The sequence below is a fragment of the Podospora pseudoanserina genome, chromosome 1 (assembly GCF_035222485.1).
Source record: "Podospora pseudoanserina strain CBS 124.78 chromosome 1, whole genome shotgun sequence".
Classification (NCBI taxonomy): domain Eukaryota; kingdom Fungi; phylum Ascomycota; class Sordariomycetes; order Sordariales; family Podosporaceae; genus Podospora; species Podospora pseudoanserina.
The window spans coordinates 3,589,002-3,613,009 of NC_085920.1; the positions used below are offsets into that span (position 1 = coordinate 3,589,002).

The 24,008-nt window shown below is 55.0% G+C and overlaps 10 protein-coding genes across 10 annotated transcripts; 5 read left to right on the forward strand and 5 right to left on the reverse strand.

Annotated features, from left to right (window-relative positions):
- Positions 1-544: 544 nt before the first annotated feature.
- On the forward strand, positions 545-4,466 carry QC764_110230 (uncharacterized protein; the record flags this gene model as incomplete). Its single annotated transcript, XM_062942292.1, has 3 exons — positions 545-831; positions 891-2,514; positions 2,778-4,466. 2 exons carry the CDS (start codon positions 545-547, stop codon positions 1,105-1,107), a joined length of 504 nt encoding a protein of 167 aa, XP_062805226.1. The 3' UTR covers positions 1,108-2,514; positions 2,778-4,466.
- On the reverse strand, positions 1,226-6,648 carry REV1 (deoxycytidyl transferase; the record flags this gene model as incomplete). The annotated part of the gene is made up of 2 exons (XM_062942293.1): positions 4,428-6,648; positions 1,226-4,346 (listed from the first exon to the last, which is right to left on the reverse strand). Exons 1-2 carry the CDS (start codon positions 4,673-4,675, stop codon positions 1,226-1,228), a joined length of 3,369 nt encoding a protein of 1,122 aa, XP_062805227.1. The 5' UTR covers positions 4,676-6,648.
- On the forward strand, positions 5,148-6,767 carry QC764_110250 (uncharacterized protein; the record flags this gene model as incomplete). The annotated part of the gene is made up of 1 exon (XM_062942294.1): positions 5,148-6,767. The coding sequence occupies one exon, from the start codon at positions 5,148-5,150 to the stop codon at positions 6,765-6,767; it is 1,620 nt and encodes a 539-aa protein (XP_062805228.1).
- Positions 6,768-7,078: 311 nt separating this feature from the next.
- Positions 7,079-8,671, forward strand: ENV7 (Serine/threonine-protein kinase env7). The gene is made up of 2 exons (XM_062942295.1): positions 7,079-8,033; positions 8,094-8,671. Exons 1-2 carry the CDS (start codon positions 7,340-7,342, stop codon positions 8,639-8,641), a joined length of 1,242 nt encoding a protein of 413 aa, XP_062805229.1. The 5' UTR covers positions 7,079-7,339; the 3' UTR covers positions 8,642-8,671.
- A 204-nt stretch (positions 8,672-8,875) lies between these two features.
- Positions 8,876-10,256, reverse strand: URH1 (Uridine nucleosidase 1; the record flags this gene model as incomplete). Its single annotated transcript, XM_062942296.1, has 2 exons — positions 8,876-10,126; positions 10,206-10,256. 2 exons carry the CDS (start codon positions 10,254-10,256, stop codon positions 8,990-8,992), a joined length of 1,188 nt encoding a protein of 395 aa, XP_062805230.1. The 3' UTR covers positions 8,876-8,989.
- Positions 10,257-10,933: 677 nt separating this feature from the next.
- Positions 10,934-14,367, reverse strand: QC764_110280 (uncharacterized protein; the record flags this gene model as incomplete). Its single annotated transcript, XM_062942297.1, has 2 exons — positions 13,174-14,367; positions 10,934-13,091 (listed from the first exon to the last, which is right to left on the reverse strand). The coding sequence occupies exons 1-2, from the start codon at positions 13,668-13,670 to the stop codon at positions 10,934-10,936; spliced, it is 2,655 nt and encodes an 884-aa protein (XP_062805231.1). The 5' UTR covers positions 13,671-14,367.
- Positions 14,368-15,768: 1,401 nt separating this feature from the next.
- On the reverse strand, positions 15,769-16,836 carry QC764_110290 (uncharacterized protein; the record flags this gene model as incomplete). The annotated part of the gene is made up of 2 exons (XM_062942298.1): positions 15,769-16,412; positions 16,467-16,836. The coding sequence occupies 2 exons, from the start codon at positions 16,834-16,836 to the stop codon at positions 15,769-15,771; spliced, it is 1,014 nt and encodes a 337-aa protein (XP_062805232.1).
- A 318-nt stretch (positions 16,837-17,154) lies between these two features.
- On the forward strand, positions 17,155-19,893 carry NOP14 (nucleolar complex protein 14; the record flags this gene model as incomplete). Its single annotated transcript, XM_062942299.1, has 1 exon — positions 17,155-19,893. One exon carries the CDS (start codon positions 17,155-17,157, stop codon positions 19,891-19,893), a length of 2,739 nt encoding a protein of 912 aa, XP_062805233.1.
- Positions 19,894-20,002: 109 nt separating this feature from the next.
- Positions 20,003-22,075, reverse strand: TRM82 (tRNA (guanine-N(7)-)-methyltransferase non-catalytic subunit trm82). Its single transcript, XM_062942300.1, has 3 exons — positions 21,267-22,075; positions 20,478-21,209; positions 20,003-20,422 (listed from the first exon to the last, which is right to left on the reverse strand). Exons 1-3 carry the CDS (start codon positions 21,731-21,733, stop codon positions 20,107-20,109), a joined length of 1,515 nt encoding a protein of 504 aa, XP_062805234.1. The 5' UTR covers positions 21,734-22,075; the 3' UTR covers positions 20,003-20,106.
- Positions 22,076-22,281: 206 nt separating this feature from the next.
- On the forward strand, positions 22,282-23,982 carry RPP0 (ribosomal protein P0 (A0) (L10E)). Its single transcript, XM_062942301.1, has 4 exons — positions 22,282-22,607; positions 22,663-23,429; positions 23,483-23,689; positions 23,893-23,982. Exons 1-3 carry the CDS (start codon positions 22,434-22,436, stop codon positions 23,487-23,489), a joined length of 948 nt encoding a protein of 315 aa, XP_062805235.1. The 5' UTR covers positions 22,282-22,433; the 3' UTR covers positions 23,490-23,689; positions 23,893-23,982.
- The last annotated feature ends 26 nt before the right edge of the window (positions 23,983-24,008 follow it).

Sequence of the window (24,008 nt, forward strand, 5' to 3'; positions counted from 1 at the left end):
ACACTCTTGATATTTCAACTTTGGCCAAGTGTAAGTAAGAAGGACAAAGACAGCGCTTTTTGTACTCTGCAAGTCTCTCAACCCCCCACCGACTGCCACAACCCCCCAGCACAGAAGACATGGAAAGCCTTTCGTAAACACCACGAAACTACCTCTACACCTCTATCCTTCAAATATATTTTCATATCATCCAACACCAAATGCCATCACAGTGCCCAAAGCAAAACCCAAAACAGCAAACGCTCACAAACCCCGAACCCTGCCCAACGCCACCCAAATAAAGCCTAGCGCCCCTCCACCCCCAGCTGCCACTCAAAATCGTCAGCCCTATCGCCCTCCTGGCGCGCAGTTCCTGTCAGCTTCTAGGCTTCAGCTCTTCTTGGTCTGGGGGAAATTGGGCCACCGGCTTACATTCAATAAGATTAAACAAAAAGCATTGGGTCTCCCTCGCTTTTTTTTTCACGCGTCTCTTTTCCTTCGTTTTCTTACCGGCGTTGTGTTCTTCCCTCCATCACGCTCATTTTCCACAACCCATTGAGAGACCATGATGATGAAGCTTTTCACCCTCCTGTTTTCATCCCTCCTCGGCCTCCTCGTCGCCGCCCAGAATGACGATAACACACAGAAACAAGTCACCATCCTGGCCGGCGGCCAAGGCTACGCCTACCACGGCTGCTACACCGAAACAACCGATCTCTTCGTCAACACCACCTCCCGCCGCGCCCTCGACGGCGGCAGCAACAGCGTGCAGCCCGACATCATGACGGTCGAAAAGTGCTGGGAGTTCTGCGGCAAGGGGTCGTATAAATACGCCGGGTTGGAGTACTCCAGGTGTGTTGTCTCACTCGCTCACTTCCACTCATGCGGCGTGACTGACATGTGCGTAACAGAGAATGCTGGTGTTCCCAAACCCTGTCAACCCTCTCCACCAAGGTCTCCGACAAGGAATGCGACCTCCCCTGCGACGGCAACAGCACCCAGTCCTGCGGCGGGAGCCTCAAGTTGACCCTTTATATCAGCAGCGCAGCCGCCAGTCTTGCCGGGGGTCTCTCATTGTTGGTAACGTTCGGAGCAGTGGGGATGATGGTGTTTGATTCTGTCTTCTAAACCCGCCCCCACCTCTTCTCAAAACATAGTAATGTAATGTATATATGACACACACCAAACGAACCACACTGTTCAGAATACACGTCCTGTTTGGGTAACCATCCATCTTATTTATTCCTTACCCAGTATCCATCCCCCCCAACCCCCTCTCCCTCACCCCCTGCCCAACAAACCCCCTGATCCCCTCCACCGCCTCCTCCCACCCTTTTCTCCCCTCCTCCGTCTCCGTCTCCTCCTCAACCAACCACCCCAACCACCTAACCAACCCCCTCGCCTTCTCCATATCCCTCTCCACCGTCACCACCCTCTTGACATACCCTCCAAAAACCTCCACATCCATCTCATGCGGCCCCTCCTCCTTATTCATCTCAAACCACGCCCTCACCATCTTTTTGATCTCCTCCAACTCCGTCACCTTCCCCTCCTCCCCCGTGAACGCCAGCTTCAGCGGCCTCCCAAACTCCAAAGTCTTCTGTTTCGGCGGTGCGGGAGGTCGACGGTGGCGGTGATGCGCAGCGTCAACACTCAACTTCCTTCTGCGGTGATCGTCAATCACCTCCCTCCGCATATCCTCCGGCAAAGCCGCCAGCACTTCAGGGTCGAGATCCTCGACCGCACCGGGGACGGCACGGGTAAAGTTTGTTTGAAAGAGTCTGGCCCCCCCGGAACCGGATTGCTTGCCCCGACTGGAAAGGGATTTACCGCCCCCCCGTTTGGGGGAGGGGGGAGGTCGTTCTTTAGGGAGGTGGTGGATTGTCCCGTTTTTTCGGGGGGAGTGTGGACGGACTGCTTGTCGAGAGGGCGGCCGGCTTTGCCGGGATGGACCGCCGCCGTATTGAGCCCATATCTCTGCTCTCACGTCTTCTGGGAGGGAGTGAAAGACTTCGGGGTCGACGTCGGGGGGGACTTCCTCTGCCGTGGCCGGGCTGCCAGAGCGGGATTTCGCAGCAGGGGCAGGGGAGGCGGGACGTTTGGCTCGGGCGATTAGATTGCTGCGGACATCCTGGGGGAGTGCGGCCAGGACGGCAGGGTCGACTTGGGAGGGGAGGATGAACTGTGTTCCTCGGACGTTGAGCGGGGCATTGGCTTTTTCGTCGGCAGCGTTGGCTTCTGCGAGGGCGAGTGCCGGGTGGACTCTGGGTTTCTTGGGTGTTGATGGGTCTTCGGTGATGGGGTCGTGTTCGACTTCATGCCCTGAGGAGGATGAACGTTTGAGCTGGTACGGAACGTGGTCGTCGACAATTTGTTCCCTCTCTCTCCTCGGTGGCGGAGGCTGAGCAGCAACAGCACTGCCAAAGTTCAGCTTCTTCTGACTGCCCTCTGGCGCTGCTGACGGTTTGATGTGGTCAAGCTTGGTCATCTGGACCCCTATGCCTCTCAGATCTCCAGGGCTGAACTTGTAAGACCGTAAGATCCCAACCGCCTCCTTCCCGATCACCTCGGCATCACACGTCGCCACCCCAAAGCTCGCGCTCTTGTTGAAAGTATCGCACTTCCCGTGACCAAGATGCTTCGCCGGATCCAAAGGCGCATCCAGCGACCGCCTCATGATCTTCACGGTTAACAGCTTCCCCTTCACCCCCTCGGCCAAAAGCCTCTTCTCCAACTCCCCACACAGATTCCTCACAAACTCCTCCGCCTCCTCCTGACTGACAAACCTGATCCCCCAGTTCACATCCGCCGAGACCGACTTCCTCACCGGCTGCTCCCCCAGCTCGCTCCTATCAACCCCCCTCGCATAATCCCACAACCTCTCCCCCGTCTTCGGCCCCAGAACGCTCACCAACCTCTCCCTCGTCGTCCCCCTTATATCCTTCACAAACCTGATCCCCATCTCCTCCAGCCTCCCCCCAATACTCCCCGCCACCCCAGGCAGCCCCTCCACCCCCAACTCCCCAATCGAATCCAACACCTCCTCCGGCCGAATCTGATGCTGCCCCGCCGGCTTCGCCCTCCTCAGCGCAACCTTGGCCAGCAGCACATTCCCCCCGATCCCCACCGAAACCTCACACCCCGTCCTCCTCCTCACCTCCCCCCTCAACCCCCTCGCAATCTCCTCCGCCTTTTCCTGCTCCCGACGAATACTCTCCTCATCAACCCCCACCCCCGTCGACCCAACCCCCCTCAGCACCACATCCGTCACATCAACCAACGCCTCATCAATGCTGACACTCTGTACCACACCCCCAACCCCCAACAAAACCTGATAAAAAACCTCGCTCGCCTTTTCATACCCCGCAAAGTCGTACGGCAAGACCTTCAACCCTGGGCAGAGCTCCAGCGCGCGCTTCATCCACATGCCGTTTTTGACTCCGAATTTCCTCGCGGGGTAGTTGCAACTCGCAATCTCGGAGCCGCTGCCGGAACCGTGGGCTACGACGGTGGGTTTGTCGGCGTATTCGGGGCATTTCTGGAGGGAGATGGCGCAGAAGAAAGAGTCAAAGTCTACGTGGAGGATGTATCTTCTCTGGTTGGGTTTCCGCTTGCTGGAAGGACGGGAGCATGATTGCGAGGTTAGTTTCTGGAGGCGGGATTTGAGGTCGGATTTCCAGGTTGAGAGGTGGTGGAGACGGGAGGTGGCGTAGTATTTTGATAAAAAGTCGGGGTTGGCGGTGGAGCATTCGCGGACTTTGGGGTCGGAGAGGAGGAGGGCGTTGTGTTCTTCCGAGGTTAGGGGTTTGTTTGGGATGGGTTTGGGTTTGGGTGGTGGTGGTGGTGGTGCCATGGGGTCAGGAGAGGGTGGTTTTTGGGCTGATCTGGGAGGTTCGTTTTGAGGTTTTGAGGGTGTGTCGAGGTCCATGGCATCGTCGATGTCGTCGATATCCTCGTGCTTGGAGTTGTGGGTTTTGAAGGTTGGTCTTGGTTGAAAGGGGCTGCTGGACTGTTGTGAGGCTAGTTGGGAGGACTTTTGGAACTGGCTGTTGTAGAAGCTATCACGGGTTTGTTCTCGATAGCCCGTGGGAGACTTCGATTGGGGTTGTTGGCTCGTCATTTTGTTTCCGTCAAACTGGATGGTCTTTTGCCGTGGGCCTTGTTCGATGACGCGGTAGTCGGTCCATGGTAACAGCTTACCGGCTTGGATGGAGTCTACCACCCAGGACGGCTTGACGACACGGTAGTTGGTGAAGTCGAGGGACTTCTTTGGCGGCATGGCCGAGGCGATGATATGTGTTGCCGTGGTTTTGCCATCGAGATATTGCAGAAAGCCAGCGCCATGTTGAACGAGCTCTTTGTGAAGGCTATATACCTTATGCATCAGTTGTGAGATCCGGATACTAAATATATATATATATGTGTGTGGTGTTGGAGAGAAAACTCACACATGAAGAGGAGGTTGAGTGTAGCCCGTGACATGCGCCACGATTCCCTTGAAGATCTGCGGCTTATCGCCCTTTTCTGCGCGATACTCAACGTCGAGGTTCTGGAGCTTGAGTTTCTTTCTCCGAAAATAGTCGCCAAATCCCCCGAAGGCGCTGGCCTCGTATTCCTCTCCGCCTTCATCGGCAAACTCATGGCTCGCGATGCGCTTCTGCACCGCAGCCGAGTTCTTTTCCAAGCGACTCCCCATGTCGGATAACCAAAACTATTGTAGACGCGGTTGAGCGATAACAATGACATCATCCAACGGCAGCTGAGAGAGGTGTTGGTGACGGTTTCATGTCGATGAAAAGACCAAATACTGTCAAGTCAGTCGACGGAAAAAGATATCGTATCAAATAACTGCCGTTACTCCCAAAAAGCAACCAACACTCGGCCGAGTTTGCTCTCACTCCAAGTGGCAAAGAACCTCTTTGGCCTGTCCCCAAAGGCCCCGTTTCCAGCCTTGATGCCTGCCCCACCTCACAACGCGTGGTCCCGTGACTGGACCCTTTCCAATTAAAACTAGCTAACCCACTGTAACCATGACGCCTAAACCCGCGCCCCACTTATATTTAGCTATACGTGCTTAGCCTTGCAAGGTTCCTTGCGCTCGCTTTGCGACAAAGCTTCTTCAACACCAAACAAAACATCAGCTCTTTTCCACATCCTTACTCCCCAAAATGAACAACCAAGAATTCCGAAAACTTCTCCTCTCCAAGTCCTCCTCCTCCACCAACAACAATGACACCTCCCCACCACCACCACCACCACCACCACCATCCCGCCCAGCAGCAACAGCCGCGCTCGGCTCCAGACTCAAATCCAGCATCCCCATGACCCCCCGATCAACAGGTCGAGTCGACTTCGCGAGGCAACTAGCAGAGCAAAAAAACAAGCAGTTCGAAAAGACAGCCAAACGATTCCGGACCTCGGCCCCGAAAGGGTCCCGGTTCGCAGAGGGCTACCTTGACCGCGCCAGGCAGAGGGAGCAAGAAGAGGAGGATGAGAGAGCGGAACGATTAAAGGCGTTGGAGGAGGCTTTCAAAAAGGAGGAGATCGACCGGGAGACGTACGACCGGATGCGCAGTCAGATTGCTGGGGGTGACTTGGCGAGTACGCATCTTGTCAAGGGGCTTGATTTTGCTTTGTTGAGGAGGGTGAAGCAGGGGGAAGATGTCTGGAGTGGGAAGAAGGCAGGCGAGGATGAGCGTGGGGAAGAGGGGGAGGTGGAGGAGGATGTGGACGGTGTCCTGGAGAAATTGGCCGATGCTGAAGTCAAGGCTGTGACCAGGGAAAAGGTGCGGAAGAAGGGGCAGTTTGCGACTGCTGCGTTGAATCCAGGGCAGAAGAGGTCGAGGAATCAGCTACTGGCTGAGTTGAAGGCGGCAAGGGAAGCGGCCAAGGCGAAGGAGGAGTCGGGTCTGGGGTCCAAGTTCAAGAAGATTGGTGCGAAAAAGACGCCGGGGACAAGGATAGAAAAGGATAGCATGGGTCGGGAGGTTCAGATCACTGTTGACGAGGATGGCCATGAGGTGCGAAAGATTCGGAAGGTGGACCACAAACTGTTAGAGGAGGAACAAGACAGGGAAGCGGCCGCGCTGGCATCTCGCGGCGTGCTTGGTATGGAGGTGCCAGAGTACTACAGGAAACAGCAGGAGGAAGCCGAGAGGGCGGCAAAGGAAGAGGAGGAGAGCAAGGAGATCAGCATCTTTGATGACGCGGGCTCCGATTACGACCCATTAGCTGCGCTCGAAGACTCGGACTCGTCATCTGATGAGGATAAGAAGGCGAGATCAGACTCGGCAGCTATGCCACCACCACCGAAACCTAGCTCCGGCCCTCCAGAGGAGAGAGATTATTTCAAGAATTTCAGAGGAGGAAAGGTGGATCTTTCGACGGGCCAAACATACAAGGCGCCGTCTTTGGATGATCCCTTGCTGCAGGCGGCACTCAAGAAGGCAAAGGCAAATGGCGCACTGGAGAAATCAGAGGAGGAGATCAAGGCCAAAGAGCGGGAAGAGAGGCTCAAGAAGAAGCTGCAGGAGTCGTTGCGCGATGATGAGGATATGGACATGGGATTTGGGTCAAGCAGACTGGAGGATGATGCTGACTTTGAGGAGAAAAAGGTGAAGCTGTCTAAGTGGGGTGAGGATGGGGATGGGGATGGTGATGGCTATGAAGGAGGTGGTGGGGACAAAAAGGAGAAGAGGAAGAGGGGTGGGAAGAAGAGGAAGGGCGATAAGAACAATTTTGAGGATGTTATGCGGGTGATGGAGAGGCAGAAGGGCGGGTCTAAGTGAGCTATCCGCTGTAGAGTAATGTTTGATCCAAGAAGGAAACAACACATGGCTATGCTCCTTCAACACTGTTGTTCATATATCTTTCTTGTGTCTACCGTTCCATGATACGTCTTGTCTGTTCCAAATCCAAAAGATAGGAATGACATTGCAAGTATAGTTGAGGTTAGGTAAGGCTGCTTGGTGCAAGGTACGGCCCCACCCAAGACCCCGACCCTTGGGCGGCTGCGGCTTGGGCGAATTAGCGAGCGGCTGTCAGCATGCATTGCGCAGCAGCAGCAGCAGCAGCAGCAGCAGCAACCAGATGGCAGGACGCAACCTCATCCTCCTACAACATCTATCTCAAGCTGACACTTTTTTGCGCCAACCGAATTCTCTAAAGGACAGGATCCTCGGTTCATCACATTGATTTGCTCACAGCACAGCGCAAGCCATACCCGGAAGACCAGCCCAAACACGAAGCCCGTCCCTCGGTTGAGTCGGCTCCTAATCATTACATGCGATTGCGCACCTGGCAACGAACGACAACAGCAATAACAAAACACCACGATTGAGCGCGCCCCGAACCGCCCACCATGTCCCAAATACTCCTCGACCTCCTCCACCCCCTCCTCACCTCTTGCCTCCCCTGCCTCCCGGGAACCCCCACCCTCAAGATCAACTCCCGCTCCCTCAAGATCCTCCGCCTCCTCGGCGAAGGCGGCTTCTCCTACGTCTACCTGGTCCAGTCCCTCTCCCCTCCAAACCACGAGCTCTACGCCCTCAAGAAAATCCGCTGCCCCTTCGGCGCCGAATCCGTCGCCCAAGCCATGAAGGAGGTCGAGGCCTACAAGATATTCGGCTCAACCCCCGGCATCATTCACAGCGTCGATTACTCCATCGCCACCGAGCGCGGCGGCGGGGAGGAGAGCAAGACGGTTTATGTCTTGCTGCCGTATTACAAGCGGGGGAATCTGCAGGACATGATTAATGCTAATTTGGTGAATCATTCCAAGTTTCCTGAACGGAAGCTGATGGGGTTGTTTTTGGGGGTCTGTAGGGCGCTGAGGGGGATGCATGTTTACCAGGGCGGTGGCGGGGCAGGGGGGCACGAAGAGATGGTTGTGCCGGGGAGGAAACGAGGGGGCAAGAATACGGTGAACGGGGGGGCGGATGTGGACGATGAGCAGGAGCAGGGGAGGAGCTTGCTGACGGAGGATGAGAGGGTCACGCAGGCCAGGGAGACGGGGGGGAAGAGGAGGAGTTATGCTCATAGGGATATCAAGCCCGGTTGGTGTCCCTGGATTTGTGTTCTTTCGACAAACATGGAAAACTGACGGAAAACAACAGGAAACATCATGATCTCCGACTCGGGGGATGAACCGATCCTCATGGACCTCGGTTCGGTGGCTGAATCCCCTCTCCCAATCACCTCCCGCTCGTTGGCCATTGCAACGCAGGATACTGCTGCGGAGCATAGCACCATGCCTTACCGGGCTCCGGAACTGTTTGATGTCAAGACGGGGACGGTGGTTGACACAAAGGTTGATATTTGGAGCATGGGGTGCACGCTGTATGCGTGTTTGGTGGGGAAATCGCCGTTTGAGATGAGGTCGGATGAGACGGGGGGGTCGCTGAGTATTTGTGTGCTGAGTGGGGATTGGAGGTTTCCAGATGAGGGGCCGGGGGCGAAGAAGAATAAGGGGAAGGGGCCGGTTTCTCCTGGGGGCACAACGGCGGCGGCGGCGGCTGCGACAGAAGAGGAGGGGATTAGTGAGCCGATACGGGAGGTGGTGAGGAGGTGTTTGAGGGTTGAGCCGAGTGAGAGGCCGGACATTGATGAGCTGATTGAGATGGTGGAGCGGGTTTTGGAGGTGCTGCCTGAGGATGCTGCTTAGGCGGGGTGAAGATGGGTGATATATGATGGGTTTTTTTGGGGGGGGGGTTCTTTTTTTTTCAAATTTTTTTTATTTTAAATTCTTTGGATGTTGATATTGGGGTGGCTCATGCCTGGCGTTTTGGGTGTTGAGCGGGCATCTTTCTGCAAGATGATATCTTGCTCTGGGAGGAATGATTAGACAGATAAAATTTGAACTGCAGTGATTTTTGATTTTGATTGGATATTCTACTCCAGGAAACTCTTTTGAAATCTTTGAAATCTACTATGAACATCACATACCCCAAATATCATCCACCACCACCCGTCCGTCTATTCAACCCTCTATATCTTTTCCATCCAAACAACTCTAAGCAGTAGGAACCCCGGCCTCTTGCTTCACAGCCCTGGCCCTCTCATTCGCCTCGTCCGCCCTAGAGATACACTCCTCCAACACCCTCCAAAAAACCCCCAAGTCCAACCCCCTAGGTATCCTCACCCCTTCCTCGCCTGGGGGTAGCAATCTCGCGGTGACCTGGCCCGTCCTCGCACCAGCTTTGGCATCTTCGTAGCTACCCTCTGTGGCGACACTTACCTCGTACCTCTCCCCCTTTCCCTCCATGCTCACCCCCACAGAGGGGTCATGCTCATAAAATGGGATTTTATGCCCCCCTTTTTCGTCCAGCCCAGATAGTACCGCCGCAACAGCCAAGGGGTCGTGCAGCGGCGGGCCTTCGGTTATGCCGAAGACGTCGGCGTAGGTTTTCGCAAAAAATAAGAGCAGCTCGACGAGCATCTGCCTCAATTCCGTCTTGCCCCTCCCGGGCACCATCCCCTCTTTGCGTCCCTCGGGTCCGTACAAGATCAGTTCCTGAACCTGGGCGGTGGTGAGGCACAGGTGCGTGACATCCAACGGGATCAGCGTCGTCTTCTTGGACAGCTCCCCATGCGTCAGCAGGAACGCCGCCGCCTCAGGGTCGGCAAGGATGTTGAACTCCGCAAACTGAGTCCAGTTCCCCACCCTCGGCACTCCATCAACGGTCCCCAAGACCGCGGCCGTGAACCCGTTTCCTATCGCGCCTCCCATCAACGACAGCCCGGCAACGTGCTGGATGAGTTCAGGGTACTTCATAAACAATGCCGCCGCGTTGGTAAAACTCCCCGTGGCCACCACCCAAGCTGTCCCCCGGGGGGTGGATTTGAGAGCTTCGTATGCCGCGTCGATGGCCGGGATGGTAGCCACGGGAGGGACAGCCGGTGGGGGGAGGAGCTTTGTCCCGTCGAGGCCGGTTTCGCCGTGGATGTCCGTCGGTGGGTGCATGGGTGGCCGGAAGAGGGCTTTGGAGGCGCCGATGTAGACGGGTATGGAGGCTGACTGGGAGATTGCCGTCAGGATGGACGTGGCGTTGTGGGTTGTTTTTTCTAAAGAGGCGTTGCCGAAAACGGTTGATACCCCCAGGATGCGGATGGCGGGGTGGTAGGCTGCGAGGAGGATGGCGAAGGTGTCCTGGGGCGGAGGGGAAGGGGGGCAGGCATGTTAGATATTATCATCTAGGGGATGTAAACATGAGGAGAGGGAGACTTACATCGTGTCCTGGATCACAGTCCAGCCAGACGGGGATGCGGGTGTCGCTCATCTTGAATGTTGGGTGAGTGAGTGAAGTCTAGTTACCCCTCACTTTGAGATCTATCAAGTATTGAAAAGATGATGAAAGTTGAAAGCGTCGCAAACAAATCGCAGTATCTCACAGCCAAAAAGGAAATGAATGAGAGGCTCTCTGTCACAGGGTGTCAGAACCAACCTGCAGAGTGAGATGAGTAAGAGCCGTTCTTATAGGTGCTCCTCCCAGCATGGTCGGCTGAGGCGGTGTTGACAGGTCAGGGGTCCACCAACTCAAGATGGGCTTGGTTGATCGCCCAATTAGGAAGCTTGCATCAAAACCACCAGGTTTCCATATCTTCAAGGACAAGGACCAGTCCTGTTACAAATCGAAAAAGAGGTTTGGGAATATAGCATAGAGAGGAGTGGCAAAAACCACTTGTACAAAGAGAAATATCTCCGGAAAACACCTCTCTATTCCCAGAGCTCAAAACTCCACGGCAATGATAACACTTATAAAACTCCCCATCAACCCAATCCATCCATCCATCCATCCATCCATCTACCAGTCCCATCCCCCACCCCATACCTTCTCATACCATCTCATCCATCTGATGAAGCCCTCGAGACAGAAAAACCCTTATAACAATAAACCCCCCTCCCCCCTCGTGCAATAGTAATAACAGATCTTGTACACATCAACAAACCAACCCATCAAAACTGCTCATCAGGACAACTAATACTGTCATGTCCGGTCTTCTCACAAAGCGCGCACCACATCGGCTCATCCACCACACCCCCCTCCATGCTAGCCGTCGGCTCCTCCGACCCCAAAACCGCCTCCTTATTGACCCTAATCGGCTTCTCCATCGCCGACACCGCACTGGTAGGCTGCTGCTGCTCCTCATCAGCAGCAGCAGTGACAGCAGTAGTAACAGCACTGCTCTTGGCAGCCTTGACCGGGCTCAGCGGCGCAGGAAGCTTCACATCCTCAGTCATGGTCCCAAGACCAGACACACCCTCCCCCCCATCAGGCGTCTTGCTGCTGTCCCTCGTCTGATGATGCAACTGTTGATCAGGAAAGACGTTGGTACACGTCAAAATGTCATGCCCGGCCGTCTCGCAGATTTCGCACCAGAGGGTACTATCCCCCGTGGCCGTGCTATAAGAGTCGCTTTCGGGCATCGTGTCCAGCGTGTTTCCTCTGCTGTGCTTACCGACACCACCAGCAGGCTTATGCTCCGGGCTTCGGGGAGCCAGCACAACAGTCCCGCGAGAGTCCCGGTAAGAATTCCTGTCGTTTCCACTGCCAGCAGTCATGGTGGCCGCACTCCCGCGATGCCCTGCCGCTCCCGAGTTCACCGCGCTCCTCCTCAACGTCTCCAGCTCCCTCTCCAGCGTCTCCTCCCTCGTGCTCTTGCTCTCCACCAAGGCCCTGAGCTCGGCAACCTCCCTCTCCAATTTCTCCCTGCTCAACCGATCATCAATCGACTCCCCTTGGTGTGATCTGACAGATCCAGACCGCTGAGCAGCACCCGCACCCGCACCCACCACCCCATTCTCCCCGCCGTTCGGAACAGCATCCCTGCTCAACGAATGAATAATCGCCTTGAGTCCCCTAATCTCATCTTCCTTCTGTTCCAACTCCTTGCTCGTCGCCCCTCCACCCCCCCGCGCCAACCCATTCGTAGCAAACTGCGCCTTCTCCCTCTCCCTCCTCAGCTCCGACCTCGTCCTCTCCACCTCGCCCCTCAAAAACTCAACCTCCCCCCTCGCCTCCGCCTCCCCCCTCCTCGCATCCTCCAACCCTTCCTCCAGCTCTTGCACCAGCTCCTCCAACTGCTTCAGCTGGTTAGCCACAGTATCCACGTCCGCCGTCCTGTCCTGCAGCTCCTGAATCTCCTGCATCAGCTCCTCAATCTTCTTCTCATACACCCTCTCCGTCTCGGTGCTCGCCATCTCCAGCGTGTCAATAGTGCTCCGAAAGTCGGCTCGATGAGCGTCAAACTCGGCCGTCAACATGGCAATCTTTTCATTCTTTTCTCTCAGCACCGCCCGTAGCGTATTGGCATCCTTGTCGTCCAGACTGTTTCGCCGTCCGGCTTGCATCTGCCCTTCGGAACCCTCAATCAACCCCTGCAGCTCCGTCAAGCTGCTCTCCATCTCCATCAGCGTGGCCGCCTGTTCCTTAAGCTGCCGCTCCCGATCCTCCAGCTCGGCCTTGAGACGCTCCACCTCCTCATTGTTGACGGCGTGACTCCCGATTCTAGACGCAGCCCGTGAGGCTGGCCTCACCGTGAGGCTGAAGCCAGACCCAGCGCTCCCATTAGTCTGCGTCCTCTGAATGCCAACCGGTCCCGCATCCTCCTCACTCAAGTGATGGGCCTGATACGACGAAGACGACACCCCAAGCACAGAAACACTTCGCGGTCCGACGCTACCTTTCCGCTGATGAGCAGGAAGTCGCTTGCTCGGGTCACCCGCCGTGCCGCGAACACTCTGGGCAAACTTGTTCGGCGTCGGGCTGCCGTATCGTGGGGGAGCGGGTGCCCCGATCGAGGGTCTCGGCGCCGGCGTCATCTGCAGCCTTCTCACAGGCGACTCTGGACGCGGCAGCGACGGGCGCGTAGGCTTCTTGCCGACAGGGCTCGTGGCACGGCCTGGGCCGACGGACTGGCTGAATTTCGGCACACCAGGAGTCGGTGGCGTAAAGTTTGTCGAGTACTGAGTTCCGACCTTCAGACCTCCGCCGCTGGCCGGGGTGAGAGGATACGAATTCGTCGGCATGATGGGTGGTGGTTCTCGTTTGACGGCTTTGGAAATGGGAAGAAAGATGCCCGTGTTTGGATCCTTGGTTCTGAAATAGAAAACACTGCGAGAAGGGGTTATCCCAGTTAGAAAACGGCATGATTCCAAGGTTCGCATGCACATGATCCGATGTTTGTCCAACTTACCTGTCGACATCACCGCTGTTCTTGCCGCGGCCTGCAAAGTCGGGATGCAGCTCGACACCAACAAAAGTGCCCTTGCGACCTGTGACGGGACCGATGAAGCGGATGGTGCCCGTCATGTTGCCTGGCACATCGATGACATCGCCCACCTGGACATCCTCTCCACCGGCGGCACCCCCAAGGCGGCCGGGGGTAAGCGGGGACGGCATGATGTTGATGTTTTCGCTGGCCAGAACCTGGTTGTAGGCGTAGGCTTCACTATCATCCGGAATGCTGGCCAGCGAGTTCTGCGTCAGGGCGGCGACGGAGCCTTTGCGCGAGAGCAACTGGGGCACGGGCGGGCCGAGGCGCGTCGCCGTGGTCGAGTGTGCGTTGTAGACCTGGTTGAGGTTGGGAGTCGAAATGGACGAGAGACCGCCGCGACCGTTATTTCTCCTAGACAAGGTGTGGCGGGTGGTGGTGTTGTATGTTGAAGTTGTGCTGGTGATGGTGGTGGCCATGTTCGGCAACCCAATTGGAGGCGGCGGCAGCACCCTGGCGGCCAACCCCAGCAACGAATGGCTTTATTGTTTACACGACACCCCCCCCCCACCTTTCACCCAACCAAAGCCCTGGGGAAACACTCTTCCCGCCCGGGGGGTCGGAGCGCGAATGCCGACCGCTAGCAGCTGGAGCTCCCCTGAACACAACAAGGGAGAGCCGCCGAATTGGGTGGCTTTCCGTCAATCTTTGTTTTTCTCTTGTTCCGTCTAATAAATCAACAGAAGTCAAGAGAATGTCGTCGCTGTTTCTGGGCTTGTGGAATTGCCTTTCCTTTTTGTCGATCTGTTCTCCTCTCCTCTCCCAAGCTCGGGCTGTGATGCTTCTTTTGGCCAGTCGTCCCTTTAATGAATGCAACCACAAGAACTTGGTCGCTGATAATTTGCTGAGAAAGTCGTTGTAGTAATCGGGGGATGTAATTGATGAGGCCAAATAATTCGTAATTGGTTGATTGGGGCGACTATTGGCTCTGTAGAGAAATGAAAAGGTAACCACAGCAAAATGACGATGGACAGGGTGAGTTGATTTGCGGGTGGAGGTTTGTCGGGTGTCTGGTGACAGCACAAAAAAAAGCAAAAAAGCGAGCGTCAAGAAGGAGTCGTCGGCACCAGTCATCGGGGAACGGGGGGATCAATGCCGGGGAGGGGAGCAAGTTCAACAAATATAGGATCCTGGGAAGGAGCATCCAGGGAGCAAGTATCGTGAAGAGAAGGCTTCTTTTGAGCCCCCTTTGTATTCACTACAATATGACCTGCAGGTACACACAGCCTGCTGTTGGTCAATGACAGCATGAAGCAAACGGCAGCCAGTCGGACTGCAAGAAAGCTCCCATAGCTGCCAGAGAGCTGCAAGAGAGTGGCTCGAAAGTGGACTCGCGACCTCAATCTCAAGCCGCTGCAGCTTCTAATTGGCGTTGCTGTGTCCCCTCCCCCGCACCTGGCGAGATTGGGAAAAGAAAACAAAGGCCAGATTCAAGGCCTCACCATGGCCACGTAGCAGTTCGTGAGATTCTCCATGTTACAGAATGTCGTCACTGCCTCGCATGGCAACCACCCAGTGGGAACTAGGTGGTCGAGTGTAGATGGCTTCAATGGCACTAGAAGTTACTGGTACCTTACCTTAAGTAAGGGGTGATCTACAGAGCATAGCTGCCGTCTACTGAATTTAACAGACATGGATAGAGCTTCAATCCCCACACCACAACTGACAAACACCACCTTCCGTTCCCCGCACTCAGTTCCTTTGTTTACTTTTCTATCTTTAACTCCCCCCTCAGCTGCAATGGTCTGCTGTCTCCCCAGTGGCTGTTGAACCAATGCAACGCTGAAACGCAGGGGGTTTGTGCTGCATTTCCACGTGTGAGCCCCTGGCTGCCATGCATGTAAGAAACCGAACAGCCACCAACATGGAGAATATCGCTTCTACAAAGTTGGGTTTTGATTGTTTTCTTTCCAACGCTGTGCTGCTGTCAAGCTCAGTCCTCCCTTATAGCCAGGGCTGTATAACACCATGTTCCTTATCCAGGGAATATCTTTCTGGATAACCCGGATAATTTACCTTATTCGGCTATCACCTATTGAACCGTTTGCCGCAATCGCTGGCTATTGCTCGGGATATTTCATGAGGGTATACCTCATTGATACGCACTGAGTCTTGATAAACATCTCGTCTTCGAGCTTGAACTGCGCCTCAGCTCCAAGTTGCACCATCAACTTGAGTGCAGTGTTTGTGCAATCCCGAGCATCCGGTACGCATAACGCTCTCACCGTCCTCGTACTACAGAAGGCGCGCGTCATTTCTGGAGACCTAATCCGGCGCCTTTCGTAGCTGCCCATCCCGTCCCTTTGCCGTAGTGTGGTACACAGAATACCGGGATGACCCTCGTGGTCACCACCTCGAACTGCTGCCTTCCCCGCAGACTTGATCCCATCCGAGATTTCGGTTCAAGATTCGGCCGCATTCAGGTATATTGTTGAGCCGAGCCGTATTAGCCCGTCCTGCATCCAACGGCTTGGTAACTTCGACTGCCAGTAAAAGATTTCAAGGATCATGGCCGGCTCACGGAGGCGATGTCGGATCCCGCTGGATGATATCATCACTCGTGATCGGATGGCTCCCATCATTCAGCACCATTGCCTCCCTGTGCCTCTGGTTCCGGTCGCGCTGTTCTTCACTCCCTGGCGTGGTTTGGAACGAACGCAACAACACCCTAGTAGGATGGTTCGCGTCCAAACTGTTAACATCGAGAGTTTCCGGGAACAAAACGCTTAATCGTTCCACCAAGTGCGTGTCGTCATCGTCTGCTTCGCTCTCTTCCGTGTCGGGATACGGAAAGAGACCGCACTTCTGCAGTGCCTCTCGGCCAGCTGGGCTCTGCCGAATGCAACTGATGATTTCGGCAAGCCTGTTGGTCTTGCTGCGCAGGTAGGCCGCAAGATTCTGATGCCGCTCCTCCTCGGTGGTTCCCCAGTTTTGCTTGGACAGCCACTTCTCGACAAATTTGGCCTTGATGAGTTTCTCGCAGTCAAAGGTGCCTACCAGCTGGCTGATGAACATGAGGCAGAGCTTGTCTGTCATGTCACGGAGAGGATACTCGTCCCAGTCGTCATTGTTGAGTACCTCCTGGTCAGGGTCAAGAGATAGCTCCAGGCACCGGACGAGAGCTGCGTAGGCCTTCCATGTGTGAAGTTTATCCAAGGAGTCTTGAGGAATTATTAGTCTATCAATTGTGCCACCGTGATTGATCATCGACTCACGCGGATCGGTAATCACTGCCAAAGCTCGGAGATTCTTCAGGCGCTCGTCGTAGTTGGGACGGGTGATGCCCCAGAGGAGCTGTTCGAAGGTGTCCTTGTCGTTGACGGCTCTGTCACATACGATCTTGACAGCCGTCTCACGAATGGCGTGGTTGTAGTGACCGAGCAAAGTATCCAGGGTGGTCAGTTTCAGGGCGTCCTCGGTGTCCTGGGTGATGTACTGCGGCTTGGGTTGTGGTGGTTTTGTTTCGCACTCTGAGCGCCATTGATCAAGCGCAAGCAGCACTGTCCCGACGAGAGCAACACCGTGTATGATCAAGGCCCCTTTGATGGCCTTATCGGTGGTCATAAGGGAGGAGAGCCATTCCATGATGGCGGCGGTGGCGGCGGTGGTTAGTGTCGTCTCTGATGTTGAGGCTGCATGTCGTCGCCCGGCTGTAATGCATCTCCACAGTGGAGAGCGGGTTGTTGTTCTGGAGAAGCTTAAGCTGAGAGCTTCCAAAAGAGAAAGCTCTCCCTGATCCTGCCGCTGCAGACCGCCAAAATTTACAAACGGTGGGGCACTCTGATAAGATAGCGCTGCGACCATCCATCCTCTACCAAAAATTCTGAATTGGAGATACAACGACTGTTCAGCCATCGAAAACCCGGCAACTGCGTCGCGACTCCCAACAAAAACGACGCGATCATGGCCGGCTCACAGTTGAAGAGGCTTAAGGCCTCCCTGAAGGACCAAGGAATTATCGGTCCCCAGAAATCCAAGAAGCAGAAGCGCCAAAATGCCCAAGATGCCAAGGCGTCCAACGAGAAGCGCATCCAGCGACATGAGGCCCTGGCCAGCATCCGCGAGCAGTTCAACCCCTTCCAGTTCAAGACGAATGCCAGAGGCCCCAAGTTTGAGGTTACCACCAACAAGCCCGTCAGCAGCAGGGAGGCTATGGGTATCAGCGGTCGACCCGGGTTGACTAAGGCGAAAGGCGAGGAGAGACGGCGTGAGACTATCCTTGTTGAGATGCAGCGGAGGAACAAGGTCGGCGGTCTGATCGATAGACGTTTCGGTGAAGACGATCCCAACATGTCGCTCGAGGACAAGATGATCGAAAGATATACCCGCGAACAGCAACGGTCTCACAAGAAGCATTCTGCGTTCGACTTGGAAGACGATGAGGAAATGGGAGGACTTACTCACATGGGCAAGCCGCTTTTCGACAGTGATGACGCTCCGAAGTATCTTAAAGACGACTTTGAGGAGGATGTTGGTTCAGGCGATGAACCCGAAGGTTCGCAGACCGATAGGCGTGCACTGAAGAGGCAGCGCCTAGAGGGAGCTCTCGAGGCCGTGGGCGAACAGGAGGAAGGGCAACCAGAAAGAAAGAAAAGCAAGAAGGAAATTTACGAGGAAATTATCGCCAAGTCCAAGCTTCACAAAGAGTTGCGACAGGAGGCTAAAGAGGAGGATAACGAGCTCAGAGCTGAAATTGATGAGGCCATGAGGGATCTGCGACCACTACTCTTCGACAGGATAAAGCCACCTGCCAAAAGTAACAAGCCCACTCTTGTGATTGCTGGAAAGGATCAGGCTACCCTTGACAGGGAGTACGATATCCAGGTGAAGCGGATGGCGTCCGACAAGCGCGCGGCGCCTACTGATAAGATGAAGACGGAAGAAGAGAAGGCAGCAGAGGAAGCGAACAGGCTAAAGAAGCTCGAGGAGGACCGCCTGAAGCGTATGCGCGGAGAGAAGGTTTCAGATGACGAACAGGAGAGCGATGACGAGAACAAGCAGGGCGGAGATGACGATTTCGATGCCATGGATGTTGAGGACGCGGATGAGTTTGGGCTCGGGCAGGGAATTGCTGGAAAGGCCAAAAAATACCGACCGACCGCGACCGAGCTGGGATTCGACGACGAGGACGATTTCCTCATTGATGATGATTTGGTCGCCAGCGGTTCAGAGCTGGAGTTCGACAGTGGTGACGAGGGTGAGGAGAGCGACGAGGACGAAGAGTCAGGTTCTGACTCTGGCTCTGAGGAAGAAGACAGCGATGATGACGAGTTCACCAAGGGATTATTAACAGAATCCGAGGCGAAACAAGGCATCTTTCGGTTACCCACCAACAACACCAAAGGCTCCGATGAGAATGGTGTCCCATACACCTTCCCCTGTCCCCAGACCCACGACGAGCTCCTCGAGATCTTCAAGGGCATCGACGTGAAACAGCTCCCGGTCGCCACCCAACGCATCAGAGCCCTCCACCACCCAAAACTCGCCAGCGACAACAAGGAGCGCCTCGGTAACTTTGCACAGGCCCTCGTTCGTCACGTCAACTACCTCGGAAACCAGTACCAGCCTACCTGGGCCGCGGCTCTGGAAGGCCTGACAAGACACATCCACTCCCTAGCCAAGAGCTTCCCCATCGAAGTCGCCAAGGGCTATCGTTCTATCATCCAAGAGATGGAGCAGTCCCGCCCTCTGGCCCTCACAGTCGGCGACCTGATCACTCTCACCGGAGCAGGCACCACCTTCCCTACGTCGGACCACTTCCACCAGGTTGTCACCCCAGCCATGATCGTCATCGCGAGGTATCTCGGCCAAAAGATCCCGCAATCCCTCTCCGACTACGCCACCGGCACGTTCCTGGCCATCCTTGCCCTCCAATATCAGCAATTCTCCAAGCGCTACGTACCAGAGGTTATGAACTTCACCCTCAACACCCTCTGCGCCTTGGCCCCCTCAGCCAGGGCCTTTACCCCCAACACAATCGGGTTCTTCCCCATCCACGACCCCCCCGCTGGTACTCGCCTTCCTACATCCCTTCCCGCCGACGCCTCCGTAGCAAGAAAACTCGCCTTTTCCGACTGCCTCCCTTCTAACCAACCCTCCTTGGAGCTCAAATTATCCCTCTTCACCACCACCCTCTCCCTCCTCACCAGCGCCTCCACCCTCTGGTCCCAAACCTCCTCCTTTACCGAAACCTTCTCCCCCGCCCTTCCCATCCTTTCCTCCATTCCCAAATCTCTTTCTCCTGCCATCCAGTCCCTCCAGCAGCACCTCACCCGTCTGTTGCAGATCTCCCGCCTCTCCCGCCGCCCACTAGAACTGCACCACCACCGTCCCCTGGCGATAAGGACCTACATCCCCAAGTTTGAAGATTCGTTTGACCCGAACAAGCACTACGATCCTGATCGTGAGAGGGCGGAGCTGGCCAAGTTGAAGAAGGAGCACAAGCGGGAGAGGAAGGGTGCGCTGAGGGAGCTGAGGAAGGACAATGCTTTTATGGCGAGGGAGAACTTACGGGTGAAGAAGGAGAAGGACGCGGCGTACGAGAAGAAGTATAAGAGGTTGGTGGCGGAGATTCAGGGGACCGAGGGGCAGGCGGCGAATGCGTATGAGAGGGAGAAGGCTCTCAGGAAGAAGAAGAGGTAGATTTGATGGAATGATAGAGATGTGTTTTTGGTTGTTGAGTTGCATTCAACGGCATATGTATTGTTTGTGGGAAATATGATTCAGTTTTTTTAGTCCCCCGAATAATTGCGTCTGGTTTCTCTTCGATGGGCAATAACGTCGTTTTTGGAAATGTGTCGCTCAGAACGTTGTCCATCTATCATTCAAGCTACTACCAACAACTACGTGTATAGCTCAATCAAAATCGCTCATCTTCCTTAGCGACTCGGTAGTATACAGCAACTTTTGCATCTCCTCCCCGTTGAGCTCTGTCTCTCCGGCCGGGACATCCACGACAGGCTTCTGATCCCACGAGTCGGGGCTATTCCTGGTCAAGACCAGGAAGGGTGCCGCCGCGTCAGGCTTCCCCTCGGTTGTGTCGATACTCACGAGGAGGTTGTCGTTGGGTAGAAGCTCGACGTCTAGCGGGACACCTTGCTCCTTGAGGGAGTAGGTAGCAGTGTGCTTAAGCGTGTCTTCTACAAGTGTGAAAAGAACCACAGCGGGGATTCTACATATTGTTAGCATTTCTAAAAGTATGACGTGCAATCAAAAGGGGGACATACTTCTCGCAGATGACAGCTACCACTGTTTCCCCAGAGGCAAGAGAAAACCCCTTCAGTCTCGAAACAGCAACCTTTGTCAGCTCAGGCTCAATAGTATTCTTGATCTCTTCAAGAATATTCGCCCTCCCAAGCAGCTTCTTCTCCTTCCACCTCCATAGAAAAACATCATCATCCCCACCACCCGAAACAAGCAGCTCTTCCCGGCCAGGGACGACACATAACCTGCTGACAAAATCCTCGTGCCCAAGGCAGAACCCCTCAATGAAATAAGCCTGGGGAATCCCCCGCGAGACACGGACGTGCTCGTCTCTGTCGGCGGTGATGATCCATTCTCTTTTCTCGCCTGTCGCGCCGATTCCAGGGGCGACGGTGATGGCTGTGAGCATGGAGACATGACCCAACAGCAAGGTGTGCTCAAACGCAGGCTGGGATTCCTCGGCGGATTTCTCGGCGGCGGCTTTGAGGGAGAGTTCCATGGAAATCTTTTGGTTCTCGAGAGCCTTGAGGTTGCGCTTGGTGTGGACTGTCTTGTCGTTGGCTTGGGGCTTGAAGGGGATAGGTGCCGAGGCAGGGGTGGCGCTGCGGGAGGGGAGTGATTGGACTGTTGGGGGGAGGGTGGGTTCTGCGGATGGGAGGAGGGGGAGGGCGTAGACGTCTCCGAATTTGTCGGCGGAGAGGATTGTCTTTTGGTCGGTGGTGAGGGTGAGGGAGCAGGGGCGTTTTGGCATGGCTCTGTTAAAATGGGTTAGCTACTACAGACAACATGAGGGGCGGTTAAGGGGTGAGTACCTCTGGCTGAGTTGCTTGAGATTCCCGGAACCATCGTGCTCGAATACCCAGATCGTCTTGTCGGAGCCAGTAGCGGCGATTACATGACTGCCATTGGCAGTGGCGAGGAGGCAGTTGATGAAAGGCTTCTCGTTCGATAGGTTGACGGGTTGTGGCTTGTTGTGAAACCTGCCCTTCTTTTGACCGTTGGTTGAGTTGGGGGTGCCGGCATCGCCAGCCTGGGCCTCCTTTTCATCATTCTCTGTTCTCCTACGCTTGGCCGGGGGACCTTCTGGCGTTGGAGGGGCCTCAACAGTGGCAGAGGCTTCAGCATCGGCAGCAGGTTCACTTGGGGTCTCAGTGGCTTTCACTGGATACTTCCAGGTTGAGAGGTGCTCCATAGAGGTGTTGAAGGAGAGGATATCAACCCCCTGGGCAGCAAAAATTACGCTGCCCGAGGCCTGAAGAAGATGATAGGGGACAATCATGGTGAGGGTGGCTGATATGAGTGTTCAAGCCACAACTTGTTCACACTTAATGCTCAAGTGGTCAAATCAAGAGATACTAGGTGTTAAAACCACAGGATATCTATTCGTAATGTTAGGGCGAGCCATTTTGATACTCAGGAGGAATCTTACCATGCTCAATTGCTTCAAGCAGATATCTCCAATGCAGTGAAGCTTGAGTCAATCCGCTTCGGTTGCTGGACTTAGAAGAATTTGTCTGGAGCTTGGGGATGTCAGCCACAGGTGGCTTGTGCTTCAAACGTCAAGCTTCAAACACCTGTGGAACCGGGCGCAGCTTTTCTCTCCAGTTCGTTCCCTCCCAAGAACAAGGATGTCACTTTGATCTCAGCACCTAGCAAGACCGGAATTACCTGCCGCCGTGAAGATGCTCTCTGATGTCCGGCTTTTTCGAAGCTTGACACAGAAGCTTGTACCTCTGTACTTTCTTATCGATAAGGCGTGGGGAAGTTCGAGCATCTGGAGCTCTCTGATTGGCCCTACCAGCTTAAACCCTAGGCGGGAGCGGGCCCCCACAGGCTAAGCGGATTGTGCGAAAATCCAGAGGCTGCTTGGGTTCTTTTTTGGTAAAACCACCATCGCGAGTTCTCCTCCTCTCCTCCTTGTTTCCGCATCACCAACAATAAACCGCCCTTAAACAACCTAGCTTCCAGCAAAAGAAGACATGGGGGGCAAGAGCGCTAACAAGGCTGGCTACTTCGACAAGCTCAAGGGCTTGTTGGAGGAGTACAAGTCCATCTTCATCGTCTCCGTCGACAATGTCTCGTCTCAGCAGATGCACGAGATTCGCCAGGCCCTCCGCGATCAGGGTGTGGTCCTGATGGGCAAGAACACCATGGTACGAGATGGCGACCCAGATCAGCAAAGAAATCGATACTAATGGAGCCAAACAGGTTCGCCGTGCCCTCAAGACCTTCCTGGTCGACTCCCCCGAGTACGAGCGCCTCCTCCCCTTCGTCAAGGGCAACGTTGGTTTCGTCTTCACCAACGGTGACCTCAAGGAGATCCGTGACAAAATCCTCGCCAACAAGGTCGCCGCCCCCGCTCGTGCTGGTGCCGTCGCCCCCGTCGATGTCTGGATTCCCGCTGGCAACACTGGTATGGAACCCGGCAAGACCTCTTTCTTCCAGGCCCTCGGTGTCCCCACCAAAATTGCCCGTGGTACCATTGAAATCACCACCGATCTCAAGCTCGTCGAGGCTGGCGCCAAGGTCGGCCCCTCCGAGGCTACCCTGTTGAACATGCTCAACATCTCTCCCTTCACCTACGGTATGGGCATCGCTCAGGTCTACGACCAGGGCAACACCTTCCCCAGCTCCGTCCTCGATATCAGCGAGGAGCAGCTCCTGAAGGCCTTCTCCAGCGCCATCACCACCATTGCCGCTGCCTCCCTGGCCCTCAACTTCCCCACTCTCCCCTCCGTCATCCACTCCCTTGTCAACAGCTACAAGAAGGTTCTCGCTGTTGCCATCGAGACCGAGATCAGCTGGCCCGAGATTGAGGAGCTCAAGGACCGCATTGCCAACCCCGAGGCCTATGCTGCCGCCGCCCCTGTCGCTGCTGCTGACTCTGGCGCCGCCGCCGGTGGTGCTGCCGCTGAGGAGGAGAAGAAGGAGGAGGAGGAGGAGTCCGACGAGGACGGTGGCTTCGGCGATCTCTTGTATGTGTTTTCTGTTTGTGTCTGTGTGGAACTTCTGCTAACCATTCTCCCAGCGGTTAAATGTTGTAACGACGTCATGACGGCGCTTGTGGACTGGCAATTTCGGTTTGGGTCCGGTAAAGGTTTCATGAATCGATACCCGAATCTAGATAGATCATTTGCTGGTCAATTGAGCACTCTGAAGATGGACATACAAAGGATTTTTGAACTGCAATGTAGTGACTGGCCCAAACAGTCTACTTGCTGCTTCTCAGATACTGGTTAGTACCCCCCTTTTCTTTCTTTTCTTTTTTTTCGCAGCACAGCCCCCCCAAGTGTCGATGATTATGAAAAATGACAAAGAGCTTTTTAACCCTGATCTTATTGATGAGAAACCCATACAACAACGTATGAGACACAATCACTTATCATTTTGTTTACACAATTTATTCTCTTTGGGTATCAAGACTAACATGAGTACCAGATCAAACAGGTTATTCATCCCACGATTTTGCCGTCTTTTGCCCTTGGTGACATGTGTTTCATACAAATACAATATTTATCCATCCTACAACTGCTTCGCTCCTTTGCTCCTTTTGC

Excerpts from the sequence above, each read along its gene's own strand:
- ENV7 (XM_062942295.1), top strand. The coding sequence starts at position 7,340 with ATGTCCCAAATACTCCTCGACCTCCTCCACCCCCTCCTCACCTCTTGC. Across the intron at positions 8,034-8,093 it reads TCATAGGGATATCAAGCCCG|GAAACATCATGATCTCCGAC; the intron begins GTTGGTGTCCCT and ends GGAAAACAACAG.
- TRM82 (XM_062942300.1), bottom strand. The coding sequence starts at position 21,733 with ATGATTGTCCCCTATCATCTTCTTCAGGCCTCGGGCAGCGTAATTTTT. Across the intron at positions 21,210-21,266 it reads CTCAAGCAACTCAGCCAGAG|AGCCATGCCAAAACGCCCCT; the intron begins GTACTCACCCCT and ends CCATTTTAACAG. Across the intron at positions 20,423-20,477 it reads GTAGCTGTCATCTGCGAGAA|AATCCCCGCTGTGGTTCTTT; the intron begins GTATGTCCCCCT and ends AACAATATGTAG.
- RPP0 (XM_062942301.1), top strand. The coding sequence starts at position 22,434 with ATGGGGGGCAAGAGCGCTAACAAGGCTGGCTACTTCGACAAGCTCAAG. Across the intron at positions 22,608-22,662 it reads TGATGGGCAAGAACACCATG|GTTCGCCGTGCCCTCAAGAC; the intron begins GTACGAGATGGC and ends GGAGCCAAACAG.